This window comes from Crocodylus porosus, unplaced genomic scaffold, assembly GCF_001723895.1.
Source record: "Crocodylus porosus isolate Cpor-Errol unplaced genomic scaffold, CroPor_comp1, whole genome shotgun sequence".
Lineage (NCBI taxonomy): Eukaryota > Metazoa > Chordata > Crocodylia > Crocodylidae > Crocodylus > Crocodylus porosus.
Window position 1 is genome coordinate 3,914,270 of NW_017728907.1, and position 17,612 is coordinate 3,931,881.

General features: G+C 38.8%; 1 protein-coding gene across 1 annotated transcript; it reads left to right on the plus strand.

Annotated features, from left to right (window-relative positions):
• Positions 1–6: 6 nt before the first annotated feature.
• Positions 7–4,945, plus strand: ZNF281 (zinc finger protein 281). The gene has a single exon (XM_019530684.1). The coding sequence runs from the start codon at positions 44–46 to the stop codon at positions 2,720–2,722; it is 2,679 nt and encodes an 892-aa protein (XP_019386229.1). The 5' UTR covers positions 7–43; the 3' UTR covers positions 2,723–4,945.
• Positions 4,946–17,612: the final 12,667 nt, after the last annotated feature.

Sequence of the window (17,612 nt, forward strand, 5' to 3'; positions counted from 1 at the left end):
GCGGGCCGCACCCCCTCCCGCCTCTCGGCCCGGCGACGTGGGGATGAGACTCGGCGGCGGCTGCCTCGGCGGCGGCGGCAGCAGCAGCAGCAAGCGGGCGGCGGCGGCCATGGAGCCCACGTTTCCCCCCACCATGGTCATGTTCAACCACCGCCTGCCCCCGGTCACCAGCTTCACCCGCGCGGCCGCGCCGCCGCAGGCCCAGCACCCGCCGCCCTGCGGGCTACCACCGGCCTCCGCCGCCTCCGCCTCCGCCTCGGCCTCGGCCTCCTCCCAAACGCCGCCCCCGCCGCCTCAGGACATGACTTTCAAGAAGGAGCCGGCTGGGGCTTTCCCCGCCTCCTCCCCTGCTTCATCCTCTTCCTCCTCCCAGCGCAGCCCCTGGGGCTTCCTGCAGTCCCTGGTAAGCATCAAGCAGGAGAAGCCCAGCGAGCAGGAGGAGGAGGCGCCGCACCCCTACGGGGCAGGCGTGGGCTCTGCGGCGGGGCTCTTTGGGCAGGACCGACCCCCCGGGCTGCTGGGGGGCAGCAGTGGGGAGGCAGTGGGGCCCAGCGTGATCCAGGACCTCAGCCTGCTCCACCATCACCTGCACCAGCACCCGCACCGTGATGCGCTGCTGGGCGGCCGGGGCGAGGGCCCCCTGGGGGGCTGCGACGAGCCCAAGCACGAGGCTGCCCAGGCCCGGAAGGCAAAGAGGCCAAAGCCAGAAACTCAGGGAATCAAAGCCAAGCGGAAGCCGAGTGCTTCGTCCAAGCCGCCCCAGCTGGCGGGTGATGCCGAAGGGGCCCTGGCGTCCCCGAGTCAGAAGCCTCATGTCTGCGAACACTGCAGCGCGGCCTTCAGGAGCTCCTACCACTTGCGCAGGCATGTGCTCATTCACACCGGGGAGAGGCCTTTCCAGTGCAGCCAGTGCAGCATGGGTTTCATTCAGAAGTACTTGCTCCAGCGGCATGAGAAGATCCACAGCAGGGAGAAACCATTTGGATGTGACCAGTGCAGCATGAAGTTCATCCAAAAATACCACATGGAAAGACACAAGAGGACACACAGTGGAGAAAAGCCATACAAATGTGACACTTGCCAGCAGTATTTTTCAAGGACTGATAGACTTCTGAAGCACAGACGAACATGCGGTGAAGCCATAGCTAAAGCAAATGCTGGAATGGAACCTGGGTCATCGAACCACAACATGGGTAGCCTGGCTGCGTTGTCTCAGGGAAATGCAAGTTCCTCAAGGAGAAAAAACAAAACAAAAAGTATATCCACTGAAAACAAAGGAAGTAAGTTGAGTAATAAAGTAACTGAATCACAAGTCCTGAATAATATGAACATGCCTAATTATGCAGTAGAGCTTCCTATCGTGTCTTCCAGTGGTGGCATAGTTGGCACTGGCATAGAAGAGTTGCAAAAAAAGGTGCCAAAGTTAGTTTTCAAAAAAGGAAACAGAAAAAATGCAGACAAGAATTACCTTAATTTTGTGTCGCCGTTGCCAGATATTATTGGGCAAAAACCATTGTCTGGAAAACAAAGTGGTTCTCTTGGAATAGCAACCAATACTGGTGTGGAAGCTATTGGACTTCTTCAAAGTACAGGTGGTAAACCAGCTCAGTTAAGTAGCAACTATGATGATGCCATGCAGTTTTCAAAGAAAAGAAGATATTTACAAACTGCCAGCAGTAACAGTGCCTTTTCTATAAATGTCGGACACATGACTTCCCAACAGTCTGTCATCCAATCTGCAGGTGTCAGTGTTATGGATAACGAGACTCCGCTATCTCTTATTGATTCAGCATCTCTAAATACTGAAATAAAGTCTTGCCATGATAAGTCTGGAATTCCTGATGAAGTGTTGCAGAGTCTCTTGGACCAGTATGCTCACAAGTCAGAAGGCCAGAAAGAAGATCCTTTCAATATAACTGAACAACGTGTGGACTTGCATGCTTCTGGAGAGCATCCAGAAATGGTCCAGGAGGAAAATTTGAGCCCAAGTTCTCAAACAGTTTCAAGTGATAAGGCAAATATGTTGCAAGAATACTCCAAATACCTCCAACAAGCTTTTGAAAGAACGACCAATAGCACTGGTTTTCCTTTTGGACCCAGTTTCCAGTTTGTTAGTCTGTCTTCAACTCTGCATAACCACACTCTGTTTCAAGACAAACAGATCTACACTACGTCTCCACTTGAGTGTGGTTTCAGCCAATCTGTTACCTCAGTGTTGCCAACTGCATTGCCAAAGCCTCCGTTTGGGATGTTGCTTGGATCTCAGCCAGGTTTTTATTTATCAGCTTTGGAGGCTACGCATCAACAGCTGACTCCTTCTCAAGAGCTGGATGATCTGATAGATCCACAGAAACATTTAGAGACTTCATCAAACTACCAGTCTACATCTCAGAAATTGACTAGCCAGAAGGAACAGAAAAATTTAGAATCTTCAGCGAGCTTTCAAATTCCGTCTCAGGAGTTAGCGAGCCAGATAGATCCTCAGAAGGACCTAGAGCCTAGAGTGACCTACCAGATTGAGAACTTTGCACAAGCGTTTGGTTCTCAATTTAAGTCGGGCAGCAGGGTGCCAATGACTTTTATTACTAACTCTAATGGAGAAGTGGACCATAGAGTACGGACTTCAGTGTCAGATTTCTCAGGGTATTCAAATATGATGTCTGATGTAAGCGAGCCATGTAGTACACGAGTAAAAACCCCTACCAGCCAGAGTTACAGGTAAGGTCACAAGTGTGACCAGGCTGAGGGTCTTTTTTTTTAATGTAATTTTGTTTTACTTTGATAACACTGCCATTGGAATGTTTCTACACGGTCCTATTAAGAATAATGTAACATGCCCTTTCAATGCAACTTTTCATATTTAGTTAATTTTATTAGTGTGATTTTTTTTTTTTCTTCTTTTTTTTTTTAGGTCTGTTATTATGGTTTTTAATCAAAAATCAGATAGAGTAAAATAGGTTTTTTTTATGTTCAAGTGACAATGTTTAGCAATCAGATTTACATAAATAGATTGTCAGGGAATAGCTCAAAAGTTTAAAATGCAAAAAAAACAAAAAACAAAAAACCACAAAAAAAATATTTGTTCCTAGGATTAAGGTTTATTCTAATTGTTTTACTCTCAGGAAAGTGTAACGAAGCATGGGAATTCTATGCACCACTTGTGTGTTGGAACTTCCAGTTAACAGATAGTGAAAAATTTATTTCAATATTTTAAGGAAGGGATGTAAGACATTTCAGATTGCTGTTTTTAAAATCTGGGCTGATCCAAAACTTTGAGAATTTTGCTGTCTACATCTTGTTGTAGCTTTTTTAACATCCTCCTGTTTTTCTAAGTGTTGCTCATTCCAGATGGGTGAGACAAATATTCTTGGATTATTGGAAAAAGCCCAGAACAGTAGCTTTAATATAAACAATAATGTCCCTGGAACTCCTATGTAAGGCTGTAAATTCCATGAAGAAATTCTAATGACATAACCATGAGAACAAAACTTGTGTAGCTGGCTCATGTCGTTAGAACCCCAACTTGAAACTACCGTTATAAGTTATACACACTTTTGGGATAGATTATTTATTATACATGGTTCAAAACAAATGGTCTTCTTAGTCTTCTCCCTTTCCCTCCCTTTTTTTAGTGTAAATCCTTTTTCCTCCGTCTTTTGTTGTCCTTCACAGTTTAACCTTTTGTGGTTTGTGGTCCTTCCTTGACTACTCCCTCTCTCACATCCCTAGTCTAACAGTTGGAATTAAAAAAGATTCACATTCCGGAAAGTGCGTAACTTATTCTGAGTTTTTTCTGATGTCTTACGGCATTAGTTCTAGAATAAAAATATAAACACCCAATGATTATATAATTCTGTTAAGGTTTCCATGTACAATAAGAAATAATATACTCCCAATTGTACATAGTAAGGCCCTGATTCTGCATCAGGATCAGTTCATGTAGATCCTTCTGCCTAATAGGGTGCCAGTGACGTAACTGGGATTCCTTATGGGTATAGGGATCTACAACAGTATGTGGTTGCAGTCTTGGGGCCTAAGGCTGCAATTCCATCTGAGGTTTCTGGTGATGACATAAACTGCAAGAGTAAGAACTCAAGTGGTTTGTTAATATCGACAGAACTCTTCGTGGAATTATTGCCTTGTTTTATGTATATTTTGTGGTACATTATTTATTATGTGAATCCTGATGAATGCCTGTGGAGCCACGGAAACCTGTTAGAAATACTGGTGGCTGTTCAAAGCTGCTGAAAGGCAGTAGCACTGCTCTAAACCACTTTTTTGCAAATGTATTTTTGATTAGTTTTTTTAATGTAATTTTGGTGATGTTTATGCTGATAGTTTTTACGTACTCTTGGTGATGTTTCAGTCTTAACGTACTTTTCTGATGTCAGAAAAGTACCAGTGGTTGTTTGCAGTCTTATTGTGTAACCAGCCTATTACAGGCTTCCATGTATAATAAAGTAATTAACATTGTGCAAGTGTAAAACACTTCTGTTATGAAAGTGGTGTTTTGAAAACTATGGAATTATTAAACAAATTGTTACAAAAAACTGGGTAATTTATCTCCCACTATCCCTCACCACTAAAAATCAAACCCAAACAAAACTTGTAGCTTGTTTCATCTTGTTACTAATATAAGTTTTGCTTTACAGTATTCATTTTAATTCCATTAACCTTTTTTCTATACTTGATTATGTATTTCATTCTTACTTAATTCTAGTGCAGTATGCTGCTTCTGCTCTCTAAATACAGTGCCCAGGAGTGGATTGGACCATAACCACAATGGTGGTGTCATGCTTTTCATCATCCTTTTTTTTGGTTTTGTTTTTGCTGAGGTTATGATTTGCTTTCTTTACGTTTATAATGTGTGTAGTAGATTTTGCATATGTATTGTTCTGGTTGTTTGCTTTACCTTAATACTAATAAAAACCCATTATTCACAAAATTGTAAAGATATCACTGATATTATCCAGTCACACTCCTGAGACTTATTAAGAAGAAAATTCCATAAAATGTTTTAAATTAGATTTGAAGAAGCAATAATATAACTTGTTGAATATTTTAAGGCATTTTTACTGTAAAGATTTGCTCAATAAAATGTTCTTTTGGTATCCTAAAAGATGCAGACAAATACTTTTATGACTTGAGATTACTTTGGGCATCAGATTATACGAGTAAACTACTTAAAAATTGCTGGGCCATATCATACCATTAGTATTTAATTTCTTACTGAGATTGGTTCAGTTTTGTTTCATTTGGTAATACAATCTGACCCTTCCAAGTCTGGTACTATGTGTGGTTCCATACAACATTTTTTTAACATACTGTTAACTCCACTTATTTTTTGTAATTTACCTAGCTTTTGAGAATCAAGAACTAGAGTCTCTGTACACATACAAAGAACGTTTTTGAAAGCTAAGATCTTGAACAAAATGGCTTAACGTTGTTTGCTTTCAACTAATGTTTTCACATTTTAAGGAAGAGCCTACCAAAGGTAATCTTAAATCAAAATCATTATTGAAAGAAGCAGAATTACATAATATGTACTTCCTTGATAAATTAATTATCTGTTTTGTAAACTTGCTTATAAAAAAATAAATCACTGAAGTAGTCAGTCCATGCCAACTCCCTAAAATGAGCAACAGGGAAGCTGAAAGAATTAGGAAATACATAGTGCTTTAGTTTTTAGATAACTTAGTTTGGGCAAGTGGAAGAATCTACATTTAAAAAAAAAAAAATCTCTGCCATGACTAATGTAGATAAAATCCCCCCTTAAATAAAGATTAAGTACTTAAATTAATTTCTTAGTACTGGATCTATAAACTTAACAGGAGCCTTTTGGAAAGTCTGTAGATGCAAACTATTACAATTTGTACGTTGTGTTCTGGTAACTGGGCGATCACTTGAAAATATTTATGAATAGACTATAACCAGATTTTTTTTTTCCAGATTCAACAGCGAGCTCAGTTTCTTTTTCTCCAGGACACTGCTTCATGTGTTGGAATATTTGAGTGCTCAGAGTTGAGTACTTGATGCAAATGTAAGAAGCAGGTTATATTTTCACCATCTAGATGCTGGAAAGAACTACAGACTGCATATACAGGTTCCTTTATGTCTATAGAGAGGTAGTACAGCTAAATCAAACAAATGCTTTGGGTAATTTAGAGGTGTAATTGAGGGATTTAGGGAGGATGAGGGTTCTTGTGTTTCAATTAGTTTATTTTGTCATAATACAAAAAGGAGGCTGAAGATGAATGGAAATCTGTTCCCAATGCCAGGAGTGTAAAAGGAAATTATTTACAAGGTATTAACAATTAAGAAAATTGAAGTATTTATACTTTTCATTGTTGTAATTCATATCTTTGCTTCTCTGCCTCCTGTAAACTAAGATCAACTATGGAGATTGAGGAAGGTAACAAAAGCAGTGTCATACTCTAGGTAATGTGCAGGTGACCCTCAAATTAATTAAAAGCCAGTGTGTGCTCACATACTGTTTGGAAACTGGAAATTAACACAGCTGAAACTGGTAGTGTAGGATAAACTGGGAGAATGAAATGAGAGAGGCCCTTTCCGAGGAGGAAATGAAGAAAATGAAAATATAGGGGGGGCAATCAAGTTTCAGGCTTACAGAGAATGCAAGTTTGTTCTTTCCCTGAGACTGCCATTGGTGACAGCAAGCTCATTGCTTGGATGCCTCTAGGTCTTGTTAGTTGCTGGCATATGAAACCATCCCTTACTTCAGATATATGGACTTGAATTCAGTCTTCATATCATGTATGTGCACAAATCCAGAGCAGGTATTTTGGCATAATATTATAAAAGTACCATGAATTTGGTGTTATCTCGAATTCTGTTTTTCCTGGCACTCAAGGTTAGAACCTCTGATACATTGTACAGTATGTTTTAATCGAAATGGAGAGTTCTCTCAAATCCTTGATTATACTGAAATTTATATTTGTATATTTTATAAAACATCATAATTGAAACTTTACTTAATATCAGTCTTGTTTTACATATTCACGACTAATTCCTTTAAAATCTTGTCTGCATTCTGGTAATGTATGTTGCAATGTGGCATGCAATAAGTTTTTGCTTTTGTTGTATTTAAGAATAGGGGTATCTCGCAACTTACCAAGTTGCTCTTGCTCTTGTGAGATGATAAAAAGCTGCTGATGGCTCATGGAAACCTTGAACAGATTTTGAAACAATTTGGTTTATGTCCTATTTTCTGAATTCTTATCTCTCTCTCTCTCTCTCTCTCTGTCTCTCTCTCTCTTTTTTTTTTTTTTTTTTTTTTTTTTTAACTTTTAACAGCATTTGGATGAAAACAGAATCATTGTTTGTCTTCTCTCTGCTTTTTTATTTTCCAACTGCTAGCAACCAGACGTTTTGTTGTAATGTGCAGTTGTTGATTGTTACAAGGCACACTTTAATTTCATGTAAATTGTTAGTCTTTACTTTCCACATTATCTTCTTTCTTATAGTGGCAAGTGTTGGACTATTTAAACCACCTATAAGCGCTGGGTTTCACTCACTTAACCCTCTCAGAATTTAACCAGTTGGGCTGAAGTTTTCCATACTGAATATCTGTCTTAAGCTGATTCCTGTTATACCAAGAAAATTTTAGCAGAAACAGTTCTTCTGTTTCCTTGAACAAGAAGAATGGTTTATTTTAAAATGAAAGGACAAACCAGCACATACTTCCACAACTTTTACTGTCATTTTGTTGAGAAGTATCACCTGGCTTTGAAGCCAGGACTTTAGATTTGGGAGATGACCGGCTCCAGGAGATGTGCTTTGCCATTCTCATGAAATGCCCCCAAATTTGGCCAGATTATGAGTTTTGAAAATCTGTTTCCACTTCTTCAGACTTAAGAGTTCAGCAGATAAGTACTTTCAATATGATTAAGTCACAGAGGGTAACAGCCAGCTCTTGTCCGTTCCTCCTTTAGTTTAAGTAGCAGAGGTCATTATTTTGATCTAAAGGTTGTAATCTTATTGATGACTTGTGGAAGTTGATGCAATTTCTGGCGTATGGAATTATATTTCACTTTGCGTGTATATAATTCCAGTGGACTGCAGCTTCAGCATTTTAACTATAACAGTTCTGTGGAAAGTTAAGCTCTTCAAGAATTAATAAATTCCAGAATTATTGCACTTCTTGTGCAACTCTGTAATTTGCTTACTTGTATATGTGCATTGAGCTAGTCAACCATTTCATGATCACATACTATATTCCACAAGACTGCTGCCTCATTCAGTGCATTAAGGGTTGGAACATGACCCAGTTACTCCAGTGTAATTTGCTCATACAGAAGTGTAAATGTGGATCAGACATTTGATATAAATCTTTACAGGAGTATAACTTATTTTAATTATTAGAATTATTTTGAGAAAAATCAGAGATAAGACTACACTGGCAGGAGAATGAGTACTTCCAGTGAGTAGCTGTTTGCTCAGGATGCTTTGTCACCACCTACTAGAAAGCAATGTAATACCATCTTTTCTGAGTCTGTACCCTGGACTAAATGTTAACCTGTCTGCTTTGCTTTTGGTGTAATTAAATCAATGTCCTGTATAAACGTATGGTTAGGGCTGGAATGAACAGTGATTTAGCATGTTCATTGCTCAGTGTGTGGCTCCATGCCTTGGAAATTTGCCCATCGTTACATCGTTGCTTTGATTTTGGATATATTAATATCCCCATGGGCAGTGGCATTGTAACTTTAAAATGAATTAATTAACGTTTAATAATGGCTCTGGGAGGTGAGGCAGTATTGTTTAAATTTTGCAGATGGGGAACAGTACAGGGAAATTATCACATGTACAGTAATGTTGGGAGCTCACTTTGATATCTCTAGCATTTTTTTGAATTAAGCCCCAGTGGTTTCAAATAATGCTTTAAAACTGAGGAACTGGCCACCTGAAAAATGGTGCATGTGTATTTCCAGAATCGTATATAAAATATCTATTTCCTAACCAAACAGGAAACGAGGCAGAAATACAGAAATGGAACTCCTTTGTGTACTTCATGTACTGGCTATATTTAAAAATGTTTTATATGCTGTACTGGTAGTCTTACTCTTTCCCCTTGGTATCTCAGAGCACTTCATGAACTAAGAAAAATAATCATAGTTACTATGCAGGTAAATGTATAAGCTATTAGGTAGTCGGTTGCTCACACTGCATTTAACACAAACACCTATTTTATTGGGAGTTGTGCAATTGGTGCTTGTGTCCGCTTGCCTCCTGTCCATTTTTTAGGATTTCTAATTTCTGCTGTTGAAAAACGATATAGAATAATCCCTTTCAATTACCATTTTACTTGAATATAAGATGACCCCATAATAATTAGATTCTATATATGGAAAACGTATAAATTATTTATAATGTTCCAGGTATAGAATCTAACGATTGGAGATTTGCCTTGAATTTGTCCCTTTCCCATTCCTACAGTAACGAAAATAAATCTGGGGGGTCAGATGACTCCTCTTTCCTCACCCTCCTTTCCCTGAGCACATGGAAGTGAGGAGCAAATTTGAAAACAGTTTTTGAAATAAACATACCTATAGTAATTTGAAAATAAGCAAGCTACTGTGGATACCCATACACTTAGTACATCTGGAATTGATGCATTTCACCTTTTTTGAAAATGCTTCAAGTTTTTAGTACAGGTTCTCCATAAACAAACTTTGAAGCAGCCCTTTTGTAATGGTTTATATAACTATGTATGATATTAATCCAAAATGGAAAAGCTCATGATTTTTTATATAGTTAATTGATCTGGGCTTCAGCAGGGTTGATAGGATTTCAAGCCATGGTGGCCCCATAACTCAGTACTGCTCAGTATGTGTACACATTCCAGATACCCTCCACAAAGGATCCATGTCGTAATTGGCCCCCCACTCATGACTGGAACTGAATGTTCTTGTCATGAGTCCTGGGATCCCCCCAGGATGTATATGCAGATGAGGTGCAGGGCAACTTTGTCTGGCTCTACCTCATGGGGTTGGGGCCACACTAAACATATGAGACGGGCTGAGAGAGGAGGCTATTAGGGATTCTGGGTGAACTGTTTGGGGCCCCAGTTGGTGATGTTTGTTAGACATTTAAGGCTCGTTTAAAAACAAGAATCAATGGAAATGGGAAAAGAAAGGCACAGCTCAGCTGTGGGAATGAAGAGGAAGTATGTATTCAACGTAGGGGCTTAACATGACTTGTAAAAGAGTTGGTGCTGAGAAGGACTGAGAGCAATGGGTACTACCATATAATTCACGTTGACTGCACTGGTAACCTAGCCCTGTGGTAGGTTCTCACCAGTATTTTTGCCCAGCGTATGCCACGTAGTTTATCATCGTGGGCAGTGTTGGTTGCATTTAATTAACTTCAGAGCTGGTTTTCATTACTGTGCACATGCTGCTTTTGGCAACAGTTTAATGATAGTGTATTTAATGAGTTTTCCTTGTGTATAAATGTAAGAAATATTTGAGTAAATACAGTATTTGCAGAATTCCCCCTTATCACTTGCTTTTTAGCTGCTTATCCATGTGCCATTCCCATTATAAGTGCTTATGGGTCTGAACAATGGTGAAGAATGTTAAGGTATAATCTTCTGGGATACAATCAAGAATGGTAACAGCTTTTATTAGTACCTGATAAATATATTGCTGAGTTGTCCAAAGATTGGAAACAATGGGGGGGGAAAAACAATTTATTTATTTTTAGCAAACTCATATTATAATGATCAGCTTACAGCCTTAAGAAAGATACCAAGACAGAACTACGTAAGTGAAATGTCTTAAATCAGTTCGATTTACTTCATTGGAAAGGGAAATCTACAATGATATGTAATAAAATATTTATATTAAAGTGCTTTACAATGGGGCATTTTAGTGAACTATCTATTAATAAAAATGCATTCATCTTTAGGATGAAATGTGGGAATGGCTTGAAAAGTGCTTAGTAATACCACAGCATAAGAAATGGAATAATTTATGCAACTGAAGTAGACAGTTTGGGATACTGAGTTGAACTATGGCAAAGAGGCTGTAGGTAGCTCACTTTTTTTGGTCCAGAGGATGGCACAGGACAGATTTTTAGTGATGATAAACAACCCCAATCTCAGTTGAATGATATGACCTTCCTTAATCACCTAAACTTTTTTGTGATTTGGAAGAATTCCATTTGTGATTAAAATATGGTGTTTGTGATAGTGGGACAATTTTTTGGAGATGATCTTTGCCCAGTAATGAGTCAGTTTTTACACTGATTGCTTTAAGAGACTTGGCAGGATTACAGTGTAGGTTATGTAGGTACATACCTTAATTTATGTATACAAATTCTTATAATTACACCAACATAAATTTACACATTAATTTTAGTATTGTGGTATAGCATGAAAAATACAGATTGCTGTATAAAACATTTTATGACTGTACTTACTCAAAGCTTCTTTCCAAGTTCACTTTTATAACAGTTCTTCCTGATATTAGTCTAGGGGGCTTTAATCCAATTACTCATCCCTTGAAAGGTTGGAAACTCTAGTTTTATGGGAGAGACTTCAATCAATTTCTGTGTGAGTGTGTTAAATTTGAGTTTTGTAGAGTCTGGAGATACCTTTACTCTAGAGGGGAGGGCTCATATTGTACTTCATTCCTGAAAACATGCTCATAGATTGATTTCTTTTTTCAAAGTGGGGTATAGCAAATTGAATAGAATGATGACAGCCAAAATCAGCAGTCTTATTATTAACATAGTATCCTGATAAGTACATTTCATTGTAATGAATACAGTGATGTTTTTCATTACAATGACACTGGCACAGGCTTCTCAAAGAGCAGTTTCTTATTGCACAGCCAAAAAAGAATGCAAGCACATCCCAGAATGTTTCTAGAAAACGAGACTAAAAGATTAGAAAGAGCATTGTAATTAGGCCTTTACTGAATCTAAAAGTGACATTATAGATTTGCTTTTGTAAATATAGATACTGCTAAATCTTTGATAATATCTTGATATATCCAGTGTCTCAAAAGATAATCACTTGTCAAATTTTGAAAATACTGTTTATTTTAAATACAGCATACAATGCCTGCTGGGGTGAGCAATTTTTTTTCTGTCATTCCCTTTCAAGGCTTTCTAGGCCCTTTTTATTTTTCTAAAGATGAAAAGTTGAATGTATCAGTAGAATAATGCATTAAAAGGTGGGTCTAGCAGGGACCTTTAGAGGTCATCTAGTCCAACTCCCTTGCCAGAGGGAGGATTGTCCCCGTCCAAACTATCCTGTACAATCCATTATCTAACCCATTAGGAAAAACTGCCCAGTAAACCTTTACACAACCACAAAGCATAACACTGTAACCTGCCACAGGTAAGGCAGGAGGACAGCAGTGGCCAATACCCTGCTGCTGCAAGGGTTCTGAAAATATGTTTGAGAGATCGGAGGAAGAGGAACATGCTACTGCTACAAAGGAAGGAGCTCGTCTCCACTCAGTTGTACCAGTCTGACCATGGGGTAAAATTCCTTCCTGACCCCAAATATGGTGATTTGGGCTGACCCTGAGTAGAGGGGTGAGACCCTTTGGCTAGGAACCTCTGGGTTTTAATCCAAGCAGGAGCAGTGGTACACCTCAATCAATCCCCCATCTTGGCTGTAGCCAATTTCTAATGCTTCCATGGAAGATCAATTTCTTCCCTACTTTCTCCTGACGTAGCAACAGGAAAGGGTGAAAAATTTCTTCCTGGCCCCCTTTGGCAACTAGTGAAGCCCTGAAGCTGGAAAATACTCATAGTAGAACAGGCATAGCAACTTCTAAGTCATTCCACACCAAATGCTTGTCCATCCTCTTCTTGAATACCTGCAATGATGGAGATTCCATAACTTTGCTAGGCAGTCTATTCCATTGCCTCACTGTTCTGACCTACTTTGGTGTAAAGTGAGCCTATGTTACTGAATAACATAAGTGTAACACGCATAGTTAATGATAAATATGTACATTAAGTCCAGTAAGTCAAATTACTTTTTTTTCCTCCTTTGGGCACCCAACTTGAGATACCTGTAAGGTGCCCCTACATAGTGCTTCTAATTGAGTACCCCAGAACTGAGTAATTAACAATTAATGGCCATTTCTGAAAATTTGGTCCTAGCAGTTGGTAAGGTATTTTTAGAATTGCCCAACTACATCTGTAGTTTGGTAATGCATTTAGTAGCTTAGCAAAAGAGGCTCCCAATTTTAAAATTAATACCATAAAGCCATTTGCCTGAAGGCAGGATACAAAAAGGGCAAACATATTTATTGTGAGTAAAGACTGTAACTTCATAAAAAGCAAATTCTGTCAAAGGAAGTATATAGTCTCTGCAAGTCTCAACTAATGACCTGATGAAATGCTATTGATGCTTCACTGTCAGAGAAGGCCTTGTTGCCACATCAAACATGTAGTCATCAGCATTTTCTGTCACAATGGAGAAACCTCTGTCAATCCTAAATCATGACACTGCTGTCTAAATTAGGACTTTATTAGGGCCCAGCAATTTTTTTTAAAACCATGTTTATGTTGTGAATGTTAAACATGCATAGGGCCGCAAGATCAAGCTGTAAACTGAGTTGTGGAAATGAGCACAGTAAGGGCTGTAGATAAAGGATAGAGGTTTAGAGAGGAAATAAAAACTACAGAGGATATGACTAACCATCCTGTTTGAAGCACCTTTATTTTTATCTTGTCTTCTCCATATTGTTATCATGTTACTGTTTCATGTAAGTAGTCGGGTATAGTTGCTATGGGAATGTTTTTGAATTAATAAGAATAGTAGTTTTCTCAAGAAGTGGTCTAGATGGTTAGGTATATCAGTAGTGAAGAATAGCTTTCTTCCACCCGCAGTTTTCTCGGACGTTTTGTGCCTTTGCCTTTGTGTGGGGAGCTGACCAAAGTGACCTGTGAATGTGGCTTTGAGTGGATTTATTTAGAGTTCCAAATGGGGCTGAAAGCAGTGTAGAGATACAGTTTTTGTGGAAGTTAGCTCATTGCTTTCTCAGTGGGATCTCATATGTGAGCACAACATCTCTGCTCTGATTCCTGTTGGCCTCCAGTTTGTTTCTGATGTCATTTCAACTGGCCCTGACCCCCTTTGAGAGTGGGTCAGTCATGCCATCATTTGGATTAATGCAAATTTAGACCATCCATAAATGGACTGAGACTTATCTATTTGAAGAGCAAGCTATTACTTTGTTGATGCTGGATGCTACTCCCATGTAAACCCTTAGCCTCAGTTGCACAGGTGATTTGATTTTATTTTTTTTGATTATGCTTCATCAAAAAGGGCTACTTGCTTAAAACCAACATGTTTAGAGTAAGCACACCTGTTTCAAAGCCATTGAACAAAAATGTGAAACAGCAGTTACCAATAAATGATCTAAATACCTAAACTGAAGAAAAGAACAGGACACATCTAATGGAGTAAGAAGTATTCTGGAAATAATTGGTAGCACTTTCTCTTCCCTAGTGCATGGGAGGTCAAAATGTTGTGGAATGGTAGTAACACATTAAATCATTCAATTGGGATAATTTGGTAACAAGTAGCTGCTTATGAGAGAGTGATTGCTAGCTAACTATAAAGATGTGGTTACCTGTTTGTGGTCCATATATAATTTCAAGTTGGGTCCTTTTTATTGGGTTCTTGGCAGTCACAAATCAAATTATGGGATGGTGGGGGCAAAATAATTTAGGTACAGTTTATAAATGTCACTTTGATTTTTAGGAAATGTCTGTAGACAGATTTATAGTAATGTCCCTTGCTGTGCTCTTCGTCATACTTCTTGTAATAAGGAGACAGGAAGGATGCCAATGTTCTAACTTGTAGGTAGGTAAATAGAGACTTATCAGCATCTCAATAGTTCTTACCTGGGCAACACAAAAGAGAAAAGGGGGATGTAGATGATGTGGTAGATCATTGCATATAACATGACCCATTTTTCTCCAGGCAAAAAAGAAACCAGAAGCTTTACCTAATATGTTTGGCTTATGGAGTTCTGCTGGAGCTATGACAAGGAGTTTGCCAGGACAAGTTCAGCTAAGGGAAAGAAAGGGCTCACTATCTCTTTGCTTGGGTTTAACCTTATGCTAGTGTTTTTTCTTGATGAGAATATGCTGTATAAAAAGGACAGAGACTACCAGAGGGAGGATTCTGACCCTGAATTGGGGTACCTGTTTTGCCCATTTTGATGGAATAAATAGATCCAGAAAGCAAAGGCATTAGTATTATCTGTACAGTGTAAACCAGGGGTGGTCAAAATGTGGCCCGGGGGCTGGATGCAGCCTGCCAGGTCATTCTATTCGGCCTGCGGGGCCCCTAAAAATTTAGAAAATTAATATTTATTTGCCCTGGGCTGCCTGTCATGTGGCCCTCGAAGGCTTGCCAAAAGTCAGTAAGTGGCCCTCTGCCCAAAATAATTGCCCGCTGCAATGTAAACCATTTTTTGGGTTCAGGTGCAGAGACCATGGTCTGCTTAGTCCCATGGAGACACTAGCCATTTAAAATCTTAACCTTTTAATAAAGTTACAGAAAAATAAATCTGAAGTATTTAATATGCTTTTAATAGCAGGCATTTTCCCCCTTCCCTTTAACTACAGAGAATTTTTAGAGGAAGCCTGCTTCCTAATCTGCACCCCTGCCTGACAGTCATGCATATGGTTTTTAGAATGACAGAACTTTCCTCTTGAGGGCAGAAAGAGAAGTTACTGGAGATATGCTGATGTGGTTGCTGCTTCTCTTCATGGAGTTGCCCTCTTGATGACAAAACAAAAATGCTCACAAAGGGGGAGAGAAAAGAAGAACACGTATAGAAAAGAAGACATGGTCATTGTGGGAGCATGAGTCTGTCAATGAAGGAAGGTTTCAGGGCTCAGGCAGCACCGGTGAAGGGAGTCATTTGGATCAGTCTAATCTAAGGCATTTCAGAGATGGGGCAGTGCAGTCCTGACTGTCTCTCTGGTAGATCCAAGGAGGTGATGAGTGTGGCAATCAGACGATGAAACTTTCGCTTTCCAGTCCATTCATTTTGGCAGCAGTGTCAAATTATGGAGTAGCTCATTCTTTCATAATCTTGTTTGCCAATTAGGTTTAACTTCTGCCACACCAGATTGATTTCCAGTTCCATATTGCACTTATTTACCAGACATGATCTCAACACTGTCCTTGGGTTGTATCGGTAGGCATTTTTGTTTGGACTAACTCAGTTTTTCTATCTTTCACTTCTGCTGACTTTTAAAACAATTTTATGTAACTGCCTAAGTTAATTTTTTTCTTACATTGGAAAACTTAAGGTAAAAGTATCTAAATAATACTTAACCAGCACTACCACTGGATATAGATAATAATGTAGATTTTTTCTTTGATAGATGAAGCTCGGTTGGTATGCAATATTCACTGGGAAAAGAGGGACTAAAATGGGCAAAATATCGGACAATTTTTTCTTCTTACATATTAGTAATTAATGTCTTTGGGGTATTTAATCATGCAGTTACATGTTTGTTAGTACTAAAGAAGAAAATTGCCAATGAATTCTTTTTGTGTGTCGCTCCAGAGTTGTTTTCCACGAAGGAATGCTTGTGATTTTTTTTTTTCCCTACCTTGCTGTCTAAACCAGGGTTTTTTCTTTTAACAAAAAGTGTGTATGTGTGGACTTATAGTCACAGATAGTATTTCCTTTTAAAGGCTGTCTGCACATTTATGCATTCATTCTGCTTACTGTTCACATGTAACAAAAAGCATTAGTTCATGGTCTTGTCAGTTCTTAGGTGATTTTTGTGAAAAGTCCTACTCTTGTAAGATGTGATGCTCCTTTTGGGTTGGTAAACCAAAGTAATGCACTGACCATATATAGTGGTTAAATATCCTCCATACTTCTTAATCTAAAAAGTACTTTAGTCTCAGTTTTGTACTTAAATCTTACATGTAGTGTAGGTGCAAAATACAAGCTGCATAATGGTTTATTTTAGGTATTTATACTCCTTAAGGTAACTCCATGATTTTTAATGAGCATGCTAATTCTAATAGTTTGCAATGCTTCTAAATGCTGTCTAATACCAACAGCATTTCATTGTTCAGGGGAATGATTCTTCTGGGTGTGTACAGTTTGTAAAATCCTGTAGAAGTGCAGTATAATATATTGTATTATTAAAAATGAATGTATAGAGCAAATAGGATTGGGATTTGCCTGGACAAGCATCAAACCAGAAATTTCAAATGTGGCATTTCAGGCTTGTAAAGAACAGAGTTGGGAGAATTATGAAGGTTGAATCAATTTAAGCAAGATAATTTTACTCCTAAGTATATTAAAAGAATGTAATTAAGGTTGCAAGCCAAGCACTCAAAAGTTAGAAAATACCAGTATTAAGATTGCCTATGCAACCTTAATTTGGCCCCCTAGTGCACTGCATTATGATAGAATCTTTGATTGCGTGATCACATACTATTTTTTTGCATGGGTGGTGCTGCTGCCTTGTTCAGCGTGCAGGATGGATGGTGCTTGCTTAATGAACATCTGTTCACTATTTTGACTTGTCCTCGTTCAGTGCATGGTCCCATACCTTATTTATTGCATGCTAATCAAAGCCTG

Bases quoted from the DNA above. Each gene is read 5' to 3' on its own strand.
- ZNF281 (XM_019530684.1), top strand. From the start codon at position 44: ATGAGACTCGGCGGCGGCTGCCTCGGCGGCGGCGGCAGCAGCAGCAGC.